Raw genomic sequence first — 17510 nt, forward strand, 5'->3', positions numbered from 1 at the left:
AAAGCTACGGTAGTACTTGGCCATCAGCCAGGGCTTTTACCATTAGGGGAGGACTTGATTGCCTTGAATACCTCATCCAATGAAATGTATGCATCATCAGATTGAAGTTAATTGCTATGCTTGACCTAAATTGCACCCATGCAAAAGATGTGCAAGAACTAATCTTCCATGACCTCTCTCCTCACCAAGTATAGTATATTGTGTGTATATATATATATATATATATATATATATATACAGATATAGTAAGTAATATATGCATCCAATAACATAGAAACCAACAAGTCATAGAGTCTTTTAATCACAAGTATGGTATCCCCATTGTTTTGATTTGGTAGAGACAGTATAGGTGGGCCAAAAAAAACATGGTTTAAAAACAAACAAAAAATAAAACAGCACTAACCTGAAGGTCAAAGGTGCTTCCATGTCAATTGCTGTCAGTTAAGGATCTGCTGCAGTTTAAACAAACAGAACAGAACCAACTAAATGTGGTCTGATGATGATCAGATCACTCCTGGCCAATAGGAATGATTTGATAATTATGGCAGCCACTGGATGATCCTGCCCTAACAAGATAGAGTTGGCATCTAATGTAATGAAAAACACACACAAATTATTAAGAAGAAGAAAAAAGAATACATAATTATTACCTGATCACTTGTCAGTGACATTGTACTAATCATTTATCACTCTCAAGGTCAATAGTCAGTAAGCTAATCTAATCATCATCCTTATCACTAACACTATACAGTACAGTACTGTAACCAAACCCTTTAATCTAACCGTACCTATCACAAACCACTAACAGGACCCCAGTGTTACCCCGTCCGCTTACACCTAAGTTAAACCCTAGGTATTTTTACTAAGTTGTTAGGTTAGTTATTTGCATGGTGGTTGGTTCTAAGACACTAAAACACGATTGAAAAAGCAGCTCTAAACCCAGGGAAAGAAAGATACCAAATCAACATTTATAAAATGCTCCAAAACCTAGGGAAGAAGAGAAACAACAAAGCCATTTAAAAAAATGCGCCTGAGCCCAGGGAAATGAAAGACACCAAAAACTATTTATAAAATGCCCCAAAACCCAGGGAAGAGACATCAGCATAAACATCTGGACGAATACTTAATTCTTGAAGTTTATTTGTTTTCCATTTGCACTGGTTATGTATTGTTTTGTGGCTGTGCTAAATGAATTAGTGAACAATCACAGTTGGAAAAAAACATAGCAAAAAACACCAAAACAGCTCTTGTCCTTTAGTACACAAGTGATAAAAAAAACTCTGGTCCTGAAGGGATTAAAGGAGGAGCTGAGGTAGCGCCTCACTGTGAGAGGTAGATATGGGCCCAAAACAGCAGGGCACAAATACTAATCGTTACACAAGGTCTCCATGATGCAGAGGGGTGGTACAGTGTATATATCCCAGTGTACCCCTAAGTATGAAGTACCCAGGAGACATTGGAAGTCATCAAAATGTAATAATCCAAATGAAAGTGGCAATACAACATATACTTGGTGTAGGGTATTCCTTGTTACTGAGAAGCGGTCAGCATGGGAGATCTATTTGATGTCGCAGCTGAGGATGTTGTCTGTCTGGCTCTCTTCTTCCTGTTGGGATATGATTACCAGCCCTTCAAGCAATTAACACAGGGGGATGTCGTCGGGGCCTTATGATCCTATTCCTGCACTTCTATGTATGAAAACCCCAAGCTAGAAACTCCGGCAACTAATTTTTAATAATTTCAACTATGCTTTTCCTTTGTGGGTAGAAGCCGTTGATTCCTCTATGATCAGGGGGTACTTTGCGCTTTGATGGATTTACCCATGTGTAAAGTTTTGCATATATACTTCTCAAATAAGATAAGCAGGTATGTGTGTATATAGTTTTTAGAGATACATTTAATAACTGCCTGCAGGTTTTGATATATAATATAGGATCTGGCAGTGAAGTATCCATGTATAAAAGTTTCCAGGTGTCTCAGTTTCCATTACTCCAATATTACACATCAAGGTTTGACTACATTGCCCCGAGATATGTTTTATTTACAAATATCCCCAAAGTCCCAGAGAAACTGTCTGTTTTGATTTATGCATGTCACATCCGTAAGGGTATATTGATTCTTAAATGTTTTATACTGTTAAATGTTTCAACAAAAGCATTAGCGTAAAACCACTTTAAATCAATACTAATTGTTGTATTGACCTTTGATTGACATTGGATCAATTAGATCCCAGTGTTTCTTCTCATGTGGTTTTCAAAAGGTACAACGATAATGGATCAGGAACTCTGGGTAGAGCATAGGGATATTACTTTGATTTGACCACCAAGACCTTTTCAAACTATCCTTCTAATATCCTTTATGAAAGTCCTTTTGAAAAACCATGACTGGATGAAGAGAAAGTGGAAAAGAAGATGATGTAACATAATGATGCCAATTTACAGTATTTTTATAGGAAACATCTATTGTTAGATTTCAATAAAATAAATGTTGCAACCTATAATTTCAGTCAGAAATACTGAGATACTTCTTATTTGTCATTTGAAGTATACTACACAAATAGTGCTTCATATCTGCTGAATCTCTTCTGTGCAATATGTGGCAATTTTGTGCATATTTTGATACCCGCATGTCAACAGCTGCAATACATTTTATTTTAGAAACTATTGCAACATTTACTGTAGCTTCATATAGCCATGTCCAGTACATATGTGTGTTGTAGGAAGTTGCTTAAGTACATATATTCACTTTTCCTTGTTAGTTATCTAGCACTTACATATAAACCATTTTTAGTAACCCCTTCAAACCTCCACCTATTTCTTGGCTACTTTTTTTCTTTCCTCCTGAAATGTAACCCATCTCATATAAGCGTGGAAGTAATACAAATTTAATTCTATCAACAATAACTTTGTAAATTTGATGCTGCAAGTAATTTAAATAGAATTTTGGATCCAACGTTTTTCCTCATGGATTTATTATTTTTTTACATTTACAGTATATGCTGATGCAAACATGTACAACACAGCAGGATTTTTTACATTTGTTTTATTATCTGTTTTCCCTAGGTTTGACAATATAGAACGAAATAGGAACACCTCCACAAATGGGTGAATCTTCAAAAATATATAAATAGTATACAATACCCTACAGATCTTGCTGCTCCCGTAGATTAACACTCCTCACAAGTGTTATTAGAAACGGTATATAGACAGAAAACCGGGGCGCATAGATATGTGGGGAAAAAATAAAACAAATATAGTGTAATAAATTTTAACAGAAAATTTTAATTTTGATATTAATTGCACTCACAAGTGTACTTGAAAGTGATTGCTCATCAAAAAACCAGACTCTTTTCTGTCTTGGAATTTCTGTGATGAAGATAGGAAACGAAATAGTGCAGTAAAAATTGGTGTTTTTTTAATAAATAAAGGTAAAAAACTTACAAACGGATGGGCATAACAAATGAGTTATGCATAAAAGCAGTGTGAGGATGTCCTTCACAAAAGTGGAAATGGTACTCAGCCAGTCCTTATAAAGTCCAAATATCGATGATTATAAAGTCTCTCAACGCGTTTCGCCGACTTCAATGTCGGCTTCCTCCGGAGAAATTCAAAAGTCAATAAAAGACATATTTTTATAAGTTTATGTTATTTTATTTTAAGTTTTTTACCTTTATTTATTAAAGAAACACCAATTTTTACTGCACTATTTAGTTTCCTATCTTCATGACAGAAATTCCAAGACAGAAAAGAGTCTGTTTTTTTGATGAGCAATCACTTTCAAGTACACTTGTGAGTGCAATTAATATCAAAATTTTATTTTTCTGTTAAAATTTATTACACTATATTTGTTTTATTTTTTTCCCACATATCTATGCGCCCCGGTTTTCTGTCTATATACCGTTCCCTAGGTTTGAACTAATAAAAATGACAGTTACTTGAATTATTCAAGACATTTGTTTTTAGACAATTTAAGTCTTTGAAGAGGAATCGGACATAGTTGCATGTAAATGCAGTATCCTGAAATAATAAAAAAAAACATTCATTTTGTTTACATCAACATACAGAGTTTTTTATATTATGTTTTACTGCACAGTTTTAACAGTTAATTTGTGTCATTTTATGCCTGAATAATACTTATATTTCTCATATTTAAAAAAACAGGTAAATTGAAAAGCAAATCAAAATGTGACCGCGACATCCATCATGAGATCCCATGTATGTTGTATTAATTTTGGCAAGGCAGCATTGGTTAAAATGGATAAATAGCATTAAGGGTGACAATTTATCACAATTTTTCCAGTTAACATATTTTTTATACTACAGTGCAACTGTGGAATTATTTTTATTATTACTATGGAAGTGCTTTGTTGGTGTGGCAAAGTAATATTCTGTAATTAAACTGCTATAGCTCCAATTTTGAGAATATTGTGAGAGTTTCTGGTGTGTATAGATAACATTTCCTGCCTTACAAACCACCACCTTGTGATATTTATATCACATGCAGACTTGAACCAATAAACAACTAGCACGCACATAGATAAAAACCTGATTTCATTTTTCAGTATATCTAAAAGAACATAGAGTATGGCTGCTGTGTGGTCTGTCACTGAGTTCTGGGTAGCCAAAAAACTTAAGTATTTTAAGTACTTAAGTATTTTATTTAAACACGTGCCAGCACATGTAACTGTGACAAATTGTGTCATCCGGACATACTATAAGCATATGGCCAACCTCTAGGGAGGCATTTTATGGATCAGAGTAATGAAACAGGAAAGAAAAGTAGATAAATACCCAGTTTCACTTTACATGGTTAGTATTGCATGATGACATCTTCGTATAGAAATTTAGTGTCATGCAAATGTTACACGCTTGCGTTCATGTCCTTATACTCTGTGTCGCCTCCAGGAAAAATATAGTTTTGCAAATGTATTTAAGCCATTTATTTATAGAGATGTGAAGAAAAATGAGCTGCAAGTTCAGTACTGACCAGTTATGATATCTATGATAAAATCATGCAGGTAACAGTAATAATAATGTCACCACTTCGAAGCTCTATAAGGAGATTTTTTGTCTTTTAGCCAGGTTGATAGACATCCAAAACAGGCCATGCAGCTGTCGACATTATTTTATCCTTCCACAATTAGCTACATAATTACTTTATATTTTATAGTATTAGAACAGGCTCATTGCTCATTGGCAGGATTCACTTTGTTTCTATTATTCACTCTGCATATCCATTATGATTTAAGAGAGAGAGAGAGAGAGAGAGAGAGAGAGAAAGGGAAGGAGGGGGTGAGTGTATTTGTGTTTTGAAAGTGCGTGAAGGAGAGTTTGTATGTTGGGGGAAGTGTGTCTGTGTCTCCTGAACTGCACTCAATACTCTACGTGAGGCCTGACCAGAGATGACCAGAAAGTGGCAGAACTAACAGTCTCTTTCTGCTGCTAATGCCTCTGGCTATACAACCCAGCACCCTGCTCGCTTTTAACAAACACTTTATTTAATTGCCTACTTACCTTTAAGTCCTCAGCAATAATTACTCCCAAGTCCCTCTCTTCTGTTGTCATTGAATTTCTTCTTTGGATTTTTGCACAATTTGTTCTTTGGATTTTTACATCCCAAGTGCATTATTGTACATTGATTAACAATAAACTGCAGATGCCACACTCTTGACCATTCTTCTAATTTACCTAAATCACTTACGATTTTGCTTGTTTACCTATGAATGTCTATGAATACCAGCTTCCACTCTTCTGGGAAGACTTTCCTCAATATCTTGTGTATATCTGTGGGAAAAGTGTTTCTGTGGGAATTTTTGCCCATTTATTCAGTAGACCATGTGTGAGGACAGGTACTGATGTTGGACGAGAAGGTCTGGCTGGCAATCCCCATTCAAACTCATCCCAAAGATGCTCAATGAGGTTAAGGTCAGGGCTCTGTGTGGGCCAGTCAAGTCCTTCTACACAAAGCTCATTCAACCATGAAGTCTGGCGTGGAAGAACTTGACTGGCCTGCACAGAGCCTTGACCTTAACCCGACGAACACCTTTGGGATAAACTGGAACAGAGATTCCGAGTCAAGCCTTCTCATACAACAACAGTGCTTGACCTCACAAATGCTCTACTGGATGAATAGGCAAAACTTTCCACAGAAATGCTCCAAAATCTTGTGGAAAGCCATCCTATAAAAGTGGAATTTAGGTAAATGACATATTCTTAATGGTCTTCTGTGTGTTTACTGAAATATTACCGTGCACATTGCTTGATTTTGGCCTGTGCACTTGATTTCCAGTTAGATATATTTCAGATTTACTTTTTTTACCTATGAAAGTCATGATAATTGGAGTATAGTTACAGTACACCACAGTGACACATAAAAAACATGTAGCTAATGCAGGATCTTAAGTGATTAAGCATTACTTTCATTATTACCTTTTTGTAAAAAAGTTAGGAAATGAGCAAAATTTAACACAACCAAGTTCTGGCTATGGGGAATCATAAATCTTACTTCTCAAAGGTGTCCACCATAGTGTGTGTCACCCTTTTATCTGTTCTTGGTAAGTGGTTTATTGATCCATTCAAGATTAATGGGATGCTTAAGTTCATTGTGGCTTATACCGCAAAATTTTTTGTAGAAAGCTTTACCAATGAGCATTAGATTTTATTACATAGTGGCTCAGTTTTATCTTTTTATGAAAATGTGTGTATAAAGAACACTTTATAAAAGTCCTTTGAAAGTATACATACATTTAACTGTGTTAGAAAAGCTTCTTTACAGCATCGTGCTTTTTAAATAGCAGTATGGCCTAAAACTGGTACACTTTACGAAATGATTATAAAAAAGTTGCCATTGGCCTGAATCTTGGTATTGGAACGTTTCTTCCTGTATTACCTATTGGGTCTATTTACTTAATTGTGAGTTTATGCAAGGTCAAAATAGCAGGCAGCTTGCAGATTCATTAACTTGCAAGTTGTAAATGTGAATTTGGTCTTGAGTATGGTGAGTCAAGTTAATGTCTCAGTAATATACCCCTATGTGTCTTTCTCTTCTGATTCATGTGCCTGTCTCTCCCTATGTGTCTCTTGCCCTTTGCCTTCTGCCTTTTACATTAACAAGTTTCATGACCTTGCTTTAAAAGAAAAGAAAAAGCACTATATTTATAGTGTAAGTAGCGCTATTTGAATCAGAATTCAAATTTACATAGCTCAAAACCCAGAACTTACCAAAAAAACATGAGTTCCGAATATTTGTATTTTGTTTATTTTTTCACTCTCCCTCACTCTTACTCATACTTTTCACACACTCTCTCATGCCCTCTTATACTCTCTTTCAATGTCTACTTACCTTCTCTGCCAACTGCTTCCCTGTCTTCTTTTTTCCTGAAACTCTGCTTCTTATCTTGCCTCTTTTTGTTCATCTATCTCTTTTTTTATTTTGCATTTTAAAACATGCAGCTTAACTATGAAAAAGATACAATATTCAACATTAAAAATAAGAAAAAAAAATTAAACAAATCACATGTATAGCTACTTCCAAACCTACATTTAACATGAGTTAAAACTAAATCTGCTTTCTTTTTTCTAATCAACAGGACCAAAATTTTAAGTAAAAATCTAGCTTATCCAAGTTATTTATATAATGTCCCTTTTCCATAGAGGCTTGAAATTGTCCTACAATCAGGAGTTTAAAGGCCAGACACATGTAAACAAAGAGATATCGGCCACCCAATGTATATTTGCGGAAAAAAAGAGCCAATATGATATTCTTATCAGTTAAATTAGATATCGATACAAAGACTCTTTACTAAGGCAGCTTAATGTCCTCACAAACCCAAACCTAAAATGGCTAAAATGAAATACCATGGGTAGTCTACCATTAAGAAAAGTATAGATCTATGTAGCATTTTTGAGATGTGTGAGTGCTATTTAAGAGAGACTCAAAAGACAGAGAAAGTACATGCATGTAAAAATGCATGTGAATGTACTTAAAAAGTATTTTCGTGTGTTTTGGGGGCTTCATGGTACACTGGAGATTACCTTTTGATTCTAGAGTGGTTTAGATACTGTTCATAGTGGTTTTCTCTTTTTCACTGCAATTCAGTAATTGGTAGATAAAATTGAACAGATTTTTCAGTGGTTGGGTATGGATTTATTATCTTTTGCTATAGGACCACTTGTACATATGGCCATGTTATTAAGGATTTTAGTGCTTGTACTGTGATCAGATTAGACAGTTCCCAGTGATTGAATTGTTCTGTCATAATTATAGTTCTTCAATGATTATATGTTTGTAGGCAGTCAATAGCATTATGATAGTCAAATGTAACTTTGCCAGTAATGTAAGTTTGAGTATTTGACTGAAATGATAATATTCCAAACAGAGCACCAGAAATACATACTATAACCAATTCCATTAACTATATACTTATGTAAGTGGGGTAAGCTGCATTTCTGGTAATTATTTTAACTTCGAACATTCACTATGATGACCTTGTTAAGGCTTGCATCATTCCTCATTTAAAAAAAAATACCAGCACCACCATCCAAAGGTAGCTCATTTGATGGTGTTCCCATTAAACAAACTGAAATACTTCATTTAGTACTTATATGTCCTAACATGGAGATTTGCCAGTCCTGAAATTGGTATTTAATATTTTAACTCTTTATTTGTCCTACGTTTACTATATTTTCTGTTATGGTGTGTCATTTAAACTATGAAAAATAATAAAAGTTGGATTATGCTATAATTTGTAATTTTAATTCACATCACACTTACTTCAACATGATAAAATAAGGCAATAGAAGAGATGAGTTAAAAGCCCTAATACCAGAAAATAATAATGTATTTAAAACACCCATAAAAGTGACTACTATTTTAGTGGTACTGGCAAATGGTTGTGCATACATACATAGATATAGTATGAAAACTTTCATAAAGATCTCTTTATTAAATTGGTTCCATGAAAACACCAAGCAACTTCAATAGCATACTGCTTCTTTAGTAATGTACAACATTTAATGTACAAAATAAGCACATTGACTCAGGAGGAAGGTTAGATATTGATTAGTTAACTGTGGCTGTATACATCTATCATTTCCTTGTTACCTCACTTAGGAAAACACATACTGAGTCTCTTTTGTCTTTGCAAATATGGTGCCGGTTACAAATTTATGCAATAAAGGATGCTTTAAAAAGGGGAACCTCCCAGTTTATTTATTGCATCTATCAAATTAGAGAACATTCAATGTTTAAATATATGATTTCATTAATAATGCACTTTATAAAGTATACAAGTGGATTCTTGCCCATGTATTGCTTCCTCGGTAATGGTCATATGAGCTCACAAACCAATCGTTAAAATTGATCGTAAATGGATCTATGGAAGAAATATAATGGGTAGACTGAAATAAAAAATATTTAAAAAATGTTTTCACTGTTCACAACATTATTCAAGCTTACGTTGTTATATCAAGAACTTCATGCAAGCTAAATCTACAATAATCCAAAAGTAGACAAAACAACTTAGTGGTGTTTAATAAATAATAGGATTTGAAATGGGTTATTCTGTACCTATTTTTAAGTTGTATTTGTTGGTATGTTGGAATTTATCGCTTTTGTCCCTTAAAACCAAATTCCTAAAATCAAATGTAAATGTAATTGGCTACAGTATCACTTGTAAAAACACTGGAAAAATGGGTACTACGGTTTTTGGACTAACCTTTTTTTTTCGGCTGCACCTTAGAGAGAATTATTCTTTTATAAAGTCATAAGCTATATTATATTATTTTATATATATAATTTCTTCAGACAAGGTTGTCCTTCGAATTTGTAGGTACATGAATAGGGAATAATGTTTCATGGCTCCTATGAACTAAAAATCTTAGGGGAAAGAATAGTGGTAAAGAGCTGTATGACTGGTGGTTGATGGCTTCACTTGTTGTAGCTCAAGAAGAGAAGGAGGTATCTAGTTAAGATCCTTTCTACTGATCTAGGTAAAACTGTGATTCTCACTGTATGATGAATCAGTGATTGTTAGTGACCAGACTACTGCCTGAAACAGGCTAGTCCTTTCACCCTAATAAACTGTTTGTAAATTCTAATGTACAAGTTGCCTTCTCTACCTTCTTTTGGTAGAGAACATCACAGACCTACTCCTTGTTTCTGCTACACCAATCCATAATAAATGCCACAGAATAAACACTGATGGAACTTTCTAAGAGCTTGTGCTTGTGCTTGTGCTTAGCACTCCCATGTGCTCCTCAGTGTAGAAAACAATCAAGAGTAATGTATGGCTGTCTGCTTGATCTCTTCCGTTGAAAAAATTTGGTTGGACACACACACCTTATAGAAGTAACCCCCGATGCAGCTATGAAAGATGCAATGTAGGAGAATGACCAGGGTTGCACTGTGCACAACTAAGACAACCTTCCTCTCTTAAGCTTTAATGGGTGACAATATCTAGCAGCAGCATAGAAATCTGCCCAAATTCAGCAAGTTATTCTGTAAGTATTAGGGAGACCATAAAATGAAGGAGATTATTTAAAGAGAGATACCTTTGGGCCCAACTAAGTACAGGGCTCACGGCAGTATCCCTGCATTTCTCTGGCCAAGGGCCACATTGACTTCAGACTTAATTACAGGAGATTTGATACTCTGAAATATTTTCTTAAAAACTAAATAACCAATTAAACTTGTATTACACACACATTACTTTTTTATACCACTGTATAGTCACAGCTATAATCAACATTGCTAAATACTGTTTGTAAAAATATCTGTACATACAGTATCATGTAGTAATTTCTCAGTTATTGTTTTCTATCTGCTGTTACATATTAAATACCGTAATACTCTAAAATGTTAGCAACTGGAGGTAGTTTGTTAGAATTTGTTTTAAAAGGACAACAGATTGGGCTGTGTGTTTCATCTTTGCACATTTGTTTCACAGTAATAAATTGTAATGCATATTCTAATAACCGTACGGAGATGGGAAGGAAACTATAACATGTTATATGCATGATGTATTCTCTGGATGATACATGGCAATATTATGGTTTTTACATTAAAAGATGTTTAGCCATTGTTTCATAAATCAAATGTGTGTAATCAGCAGAAATGTGTCTTCTTTAATTGTAATTCCAACTAATCCAACAGAGAACTGAAATCCAAATGCTAACCAATGGCAATACTTCTTTACTGGCAAATGGACATTTTTTGTTACTTTTGTTGTATCCTATTATATACTGGATGCCAAATGTAATCGATTAACAAATACAGCCTCCCTGTTGCAAGACCAACACTTGAACATCTTACTAGAAATTAAGTATTTTCCTGTTTTTGTTTCTTCTCTTCAAAAAGCAGGATTTTGTATAATCTGTGCAGATTGTGGAAAAACTGAGAAGTAATTTTAATTTCATTTGGATGTTTTTTCTTATTGATGTGATTTTTAATCTTTAGGATACAAATAGTTTTACGGATTAATATAACACTTTGCAAAACAGCAAACAAATACTTTGACATAAGAGGAGCCACATTTACAAGATGTACTATAATGAAGTGTAGATTTATTGGATATTATCATCATGTGATTTAATTTTGTGTGCAAAATGCCCTCCTGTTTAAATATTGTGCTTTGGTTAATAAGTTATTTTATTAATTCTATAAAACAATACTTTTATATAAAAATATCTAATGAACCACATCTAAAAATATTTTCTTTTTATAGGCACCTCTGTTATCCAAGTGACTGCAATAGATGCTGATGACCCTTCTTATGGGAACAGTGCCAGAGTTGTATACAGCATTATTCAAGGGCAGCCATACTTCTCTGTTGATCCAGAAACAGGTTTGTTTATCTTGTGTTATAATAATAATAATAATAAGTCCAAGTGAAAACTCCAATTGAGATGAAAGTGGGTAGTTTTATAATAAAGTGATATTAAAGGGCATTGTTTAAATATACAACAGCCTGTTATGGTACCCCTAATATGGTATGACTATTGTGACAATTGCCCCCACCGAATTTGGAACCACCCAACGGATTGCCCAGGACAGTCCCGCAATGGGACTTTAAGTCCTGGGTAGCCTCAAATGCTTTTTTTTATGTGGAGGAGAGGGGCACCTAGCAACCGCTCGGCCCCCCTCAGTCTCCTCCACAAGGCCTCTACCTCCGTCACAGTGCTGGCGTTTCATGCTAAGCGCCGGAATATGATGTCATATCCAGTGCTCAGCAGTGAAGCAGTGCGTGCTGCGGCAGAGCAGGAAGGCGGAAGCCTCGTTCTCCGGCCGCAGGACTTAAAGGTGAGTGAACTACAAAGGGGGAGAGGGTAGATGGAAAGTATGGAAAGAGGAGAGAGATGGGGTTAGAAAGTGATAAGGAAGGCAGAAGGGGTAGAAAGTGATAAGAGAGGGAGAAGGGGTAGAAATAGGTAAGGGAGGGAGAAGGGGTAGAAAGTGAAAAGGGAGGGAGAGGGGGTAGAAAGTGATAAGGGAGGGAGAGGGGGTACATAGTGAGAAAGAGGGTAGTAAGAATATTGAAATAAGTAAAGTGTGAATGAGTGAGTATGAATTAATGTGTGAATGAATTGTCTGAATGAGGAAGAGCATGAGTTAATATGTGGATAAGTTGTCTGGATGAGGGAGAGCATGAGTTAATATGTGGATGAGTTGTCTGAATGAAGGAGAGCATGAGTTAATATGTGGATGAATTGTCTGAATGAGGGAGAGCATGAGTTAATATGTGGATGAATTGTCTGAATGAGGGAGAGCATGAGTTAATATGTGGATGAATTGTCTGAATGAGGGAGAGCATGAGTTAATATGTGGATGAGTTGTCTGAATGAGAGAGAGCATGAGTTAATATGTGGATGAGTTGTCTGAATGAGAGAGAGCATGAGTTAATATGTGGATGAATTGTCTGAATGAGGGAGAGCCTGAGTTAATATGTGGATGAATTGTCTGAATGAGGGAGAGCAGGAGTTAATATGTGGATGAATTGTCTGAATGAGGGAGAGCCTGATTTAATATGTGGATGAATTGTCTGAATGAGGCAGAGCATGAGTTAATATGTGGATGAATTGTCTGAATAAGGGAGAGCATGAGGTAATGTGTTTGTGTGTATCATAGATGTATAATTGTGGAAGGGCAAAGATGGCACTAGCAGGCTGTTTGAGCCTTGGGGACCAAGATGGCACAGACAGGGTGTATATGGGACAAAGATGGCACAGACCAGGCTGTTTGGGGACAAAGTAGACTTGTGCTAGGCTATTTGGGGACAAAGATGGCAAATCTTATGTGCGTTATCTGGGTGCTGGCCAGGTTCTATGTGGGCAGTGTGGATGCCAGGGCTGACTTTGGGGTGTGCAGCCTGTGATCTATGCCTGTAATTTAGGGGATGTTAAATATACCTTTAATGCCGTGTTTTTATGTGAATTCCAATTGATCTATACCTGCAAAGCTGGGTTTGTGTGTTATTCTTTAGATCCACATCTGCTATGCTATGTTTCCATACATTATTTATGTATACCTGCAAATACAGGGTTTGTGTGTCTTGTTCAGTTGATTAATACCTGCAATGCTGTTTCCATGTATTTATTTGATCTATACCTGCAATGCTACGTTTCATATATTATTATTGTATACCTGCAAATACAGGATTTGTATGTCTGATTCTGTTTATTTGATATATACCTTCAGTGCTGAGATCACGAGTGAATTTCAATGGATCTATACACGCAAAGCTGTGTTTGTGTTTTAATGTGTTGATCTATACCTGCTATCAGCAGCAGGATCTAATATTAATGAAACTGCGAGTTCAGCTGTAATTTTGAAATCATGTTTTAATCAAAGTCTTTAGTTCAAAGAGATAAGTACTCATTATGTAGTTAAAAATGCACGTCTAATGCATATATGCGATGGAGCCATCACATAAATCAATAATAAAGGGATTGGCTTGCTAGGGGCATTAATACAAATAGTGGTGGCTGGAGGCGATCATACAAGGGTGTGGGGGCACCACATTAATCTATACTAAAAGGGTGCTGGCTGGGACATCAATACACAAGAGGCAAAAACACTGAGGGGGTATAAACGACAATGCAGTGTGAAAAATCCATCCTGATGTAGATGTCTGTGACATAGATTGTGTCCTGCTGTTTTGTGTGTTTTTGGTTATCAGTGTAGCAGAGCCTGTCCTGGGGTGTGTGTGCATAGGTCTTGGTGTGGCAGAGCCTGTCCTGATGTGTGTTTGGGTGTTGGTGTGGCAGAGCCTGTCCTGGTGTATGTGTTCGGGTGTCAGTGTGGTAGAGCCTGTCCTGTGTGTATGTGTTTGTTTTGGTGTCCGTGTGGCAGAGCCTGTCCTGGTGTGTGTGTGTGTTTGGGTGTCCGTGTGGCAGAGCCTGTCCTGGTGTGTGTGTGTGTCTGGATGTCGGTGTGATAGAGCCTGTGTTGGTGTGTGTGTTTGGTCATCTGTCTCCTTACACTTAACTTACAATAGGAATTATGTAATTTATACTTATCTAAAGATAAAATGCCCTCCTGAAGTTGTAGTGACTTCAGGGGACAAATCGTTCAAGACCCTGAAGTCATTTAGTGGAAAAGTTAAGGTGTTGTTTATTTACTCTATAATATTTATTTCAAGGATTAGTCGTACTAAATTGTGACTACAGGCTTCCCATGTTGAATGATCAAGTATTATGTTAGTCCAATAACAAAAGTATCATTCCATACTTAAACCACTTATATTTTGTGATTAAAGCCAGGCCCGGCCCTGCCATGGAGCAGAGTGGGGCAATTGCCCCAGGTGGCACTTTAGAAGAGGCGGCACTTTGCCGCCCCAAGCGCCGTTTTTTCTTTTTTTTTCTAAGCGGAGGAGAGAGGGGCGCCGAGTGGTTTTCACTTATCAAGTTGTAAGTACCCACTCGGCACCCCTCTCTCTCCTCTGCGAGCCCTCTAGCTCAGTCTCGGTGCCGGCTTGTAATGCTGAGCACCGGAGTATGACGTCGCTCAGCAGTGAAGCAGCGCGCACCGTGGCAGAGCAGGGAGATTCTTGCCGCAGGACTACTGGAAGGTAAGTGAAGTACAAAGGGGGGGAGATAGGGTAGATAATAGGGAGGGATGGGGGGTAGATAATGAGAAGGTAGGGAGAGGATAATGAGCAGTGTCGTCGGCGGGGGGGGCGGCATTTCAAAAGTCGCCCCAGGCGGCACTATGTCTTGGGCCGGCCCTGATTAAAACCAAAAGGAAATGTATAGTTACGTGTGCTGTAGATGTACAGAATACAAAATACCAATAAGTACAGACTTTGGTTAGAATGTGCAGAAGCTTGTAACCAACCACATATCCGTATCATTGCAAATAGTAGATGAAAACTAGGATCCTATGGACAATAACTGAATGCCTCCTGGTGAATCATAATCTTACTCTAAATGTAGCTCTAACTCTTAGGGAAAATAGATCTTCCTATCTTCCCATAGTATATAGTATAGTATATGTTTATGTTTTTCATAACTGCTCTGTTAACTGCTCTGTTCTCCCAAAGTATTTGTTCCTCATGTATTTGACATTGTATTAACTTATGAAAATGCTTATTTGACTGGGATGTCTAAGCTAAAATGATTATTATATTAAGAAATCAGAAACAGTGGTTTTTACATGCTCATCAGTCTTTTAGTTTTAACGCTATTTCAAAATATATCCTTGAAAAGTTGGTTAATAACAAAGCACTTATGGCTTTATATCCCAAACTAGAAAGCTGAATAATTTGCTTCAGTTTGCCTCAAAATGCATTGTTTTCAATGGGTTTAGGGACCGCCCATTGTTCTTAAGGGGTTAAGTAGATATATTGCAGTGTAAAATAGAAATATTTTAAATGTGCTTCATCTTTACCCACAGTGATGAGCATTTAGGATGATTTATCTAAAATTTTGACAAAATGTTACCTCTCCATGATCTTTTGGCAGCAAGGTCTGTGGCTCCTCTGGATTTTAAATCTCAAAGCTACATCCGAATTTGACTTTACGATTTAATGAGTTCTTTCTGCTGATGGCCGCATAATGGCTTTGTGTTAATAATTGCCATTCATTTTGTCCCCTTACTTCATGTGTGATGAATATGTATGATAAATGATGTATATTTCCTACATTGGAATTGATATTATAAATTACCGTTGAGTTTTTCCTCTGGGTGTACACTGGAGTAGTTATAATGCCAGTTATATTTATTTTTACAACATATTGTTATTTCTTTTGCTTTGTATATACAGCCTTTCTCATTTTTATTAATCCATATATCTTTCATTTTAATATATTTCAAAGTTTCTGAAAAAAATTCTCAGGCTATGCTCGGCCTTCATTCTGTTTGATTTGATTTACATGTGTGCCCTGATTACGCCATAAACTTTAATTGGTAATACTGAATGTATATTGAATATAATATCAAAATATAATCAAAAGCTTTAACAGTACTTTTTTAAAACCAAACTGAAACAGGTTACCATGTACATCCCCAGCCCTGGCAGCTTATTGTATAACATACTGTATTTCACCTCTTTTTTATAATTACATTAAATCAGAATACTGAAACGAACAAATCACTCCAGAATGTATTTCCAAAAGATCTATTGCATTCCTGATGTTTTCATATTTTCTATGAATTTAAAAAACTAATAACTGCAAGCTTATCACAGTAAAAATGTATTTTCATCTAAAGTCACTGTGAATAGCTTGACTTTGTTTTCATCCTCATATTTTTATGATAACCACCTTTGAGTGCTTTATAATCTTGTGGTCTTTGCCCCATCTCCTGGTTTAGTTGTGGTAAGGCTCAAGAAAAGGAAAAAAAAGCTGTATTAAAACTGAATTGGGCCCTTATTGATCTGGAAGGATATATTTTTATAGTATAATGACATTGTTCAACTTGTTTATTAAAATATGCTTTTTAACACCATCTTTGTAAATACCGTATTGGCTCGGATATAGGCCGCCCCCGTATATAGGCCGCACCCTAAAAGTTTGGTGCTTTTTTAAAGAAAACGTTTTTTTCTTTAAAAAAGCACCAAAAAAACATGCTGCCACTCTGTCTCCCCCCCCGAGATATGCTGCCAGTGTCCTCCTCCCCCCTCGAGATATGCTGCCACTGTCCTCCCCCCCCCCCGAGATATGCTGCCACTCTGCCCCCCCCGACTTACCAGAGGAGACTCCCGGGTGTCTTGCGGGGCTGGCGGGGGACATCTACGCAATACGCGTACACAACTTCCGGTGCCGGCACTCAGGTGATGTGCCGGCACCGGAAGTTGTGTACGCGTATTGCGTAGATGTCCCCCGCCGGCCCCGCAAGACACCCAGGAGTCTCCTCTGGTAAGTCTTGGGGGCAGAGGTAAAACGCATCGTGCGGACCATCCAATACGGTATCTGAATTGTATAAAGTACACATCTCCTTCCCTAGTCTTTTCTCTTTATTTCCTTCAAACTTGACATATTTCAGTTATACTTAAAAAAAAAAAAAAAAGAATGACT

The 17510-nt window shown here is 36.5% G+C and overlaps 1 protein-coding gene across 1 annotated transcript in view; it reads left to right on the forward strand.

Moving 5' to 3' along the window:
* Nucleotides 1–17510, forward strand: part of LOC149302552 (cadherin-9-like) — a 103644-nt gene that overhangs the window by 64116 nt on the left and 22018 nt on the right. Inside the window, exon 7 of the mRNA XM_089482232.1 lies at nucleotides 11723–11842. Coding sequence (XP_089338358.1) covers nucleotides 11723–11842 — 120 coding nt within the window. The remainder of the gene's footprint in view (nucleotides 1–11722; nucleotides 11843–17510) is intronic.

Source organism: Sceloporus occidentalis, unplaced genomic scaffold (assembly GCF_023333645.1).
Source record: "Sceloporus occidentalis isolate IW3139 unplaced genomic scaffold, rSceOcc1.0.p SCAF_18, whole genome shotgun sequence".
NCBI lineage: Eukaryota > Metazoa > Chordata > Lepidosauria > Squamata > Phrynosomatidae > Sceloporus > Sceloporus occidentalis.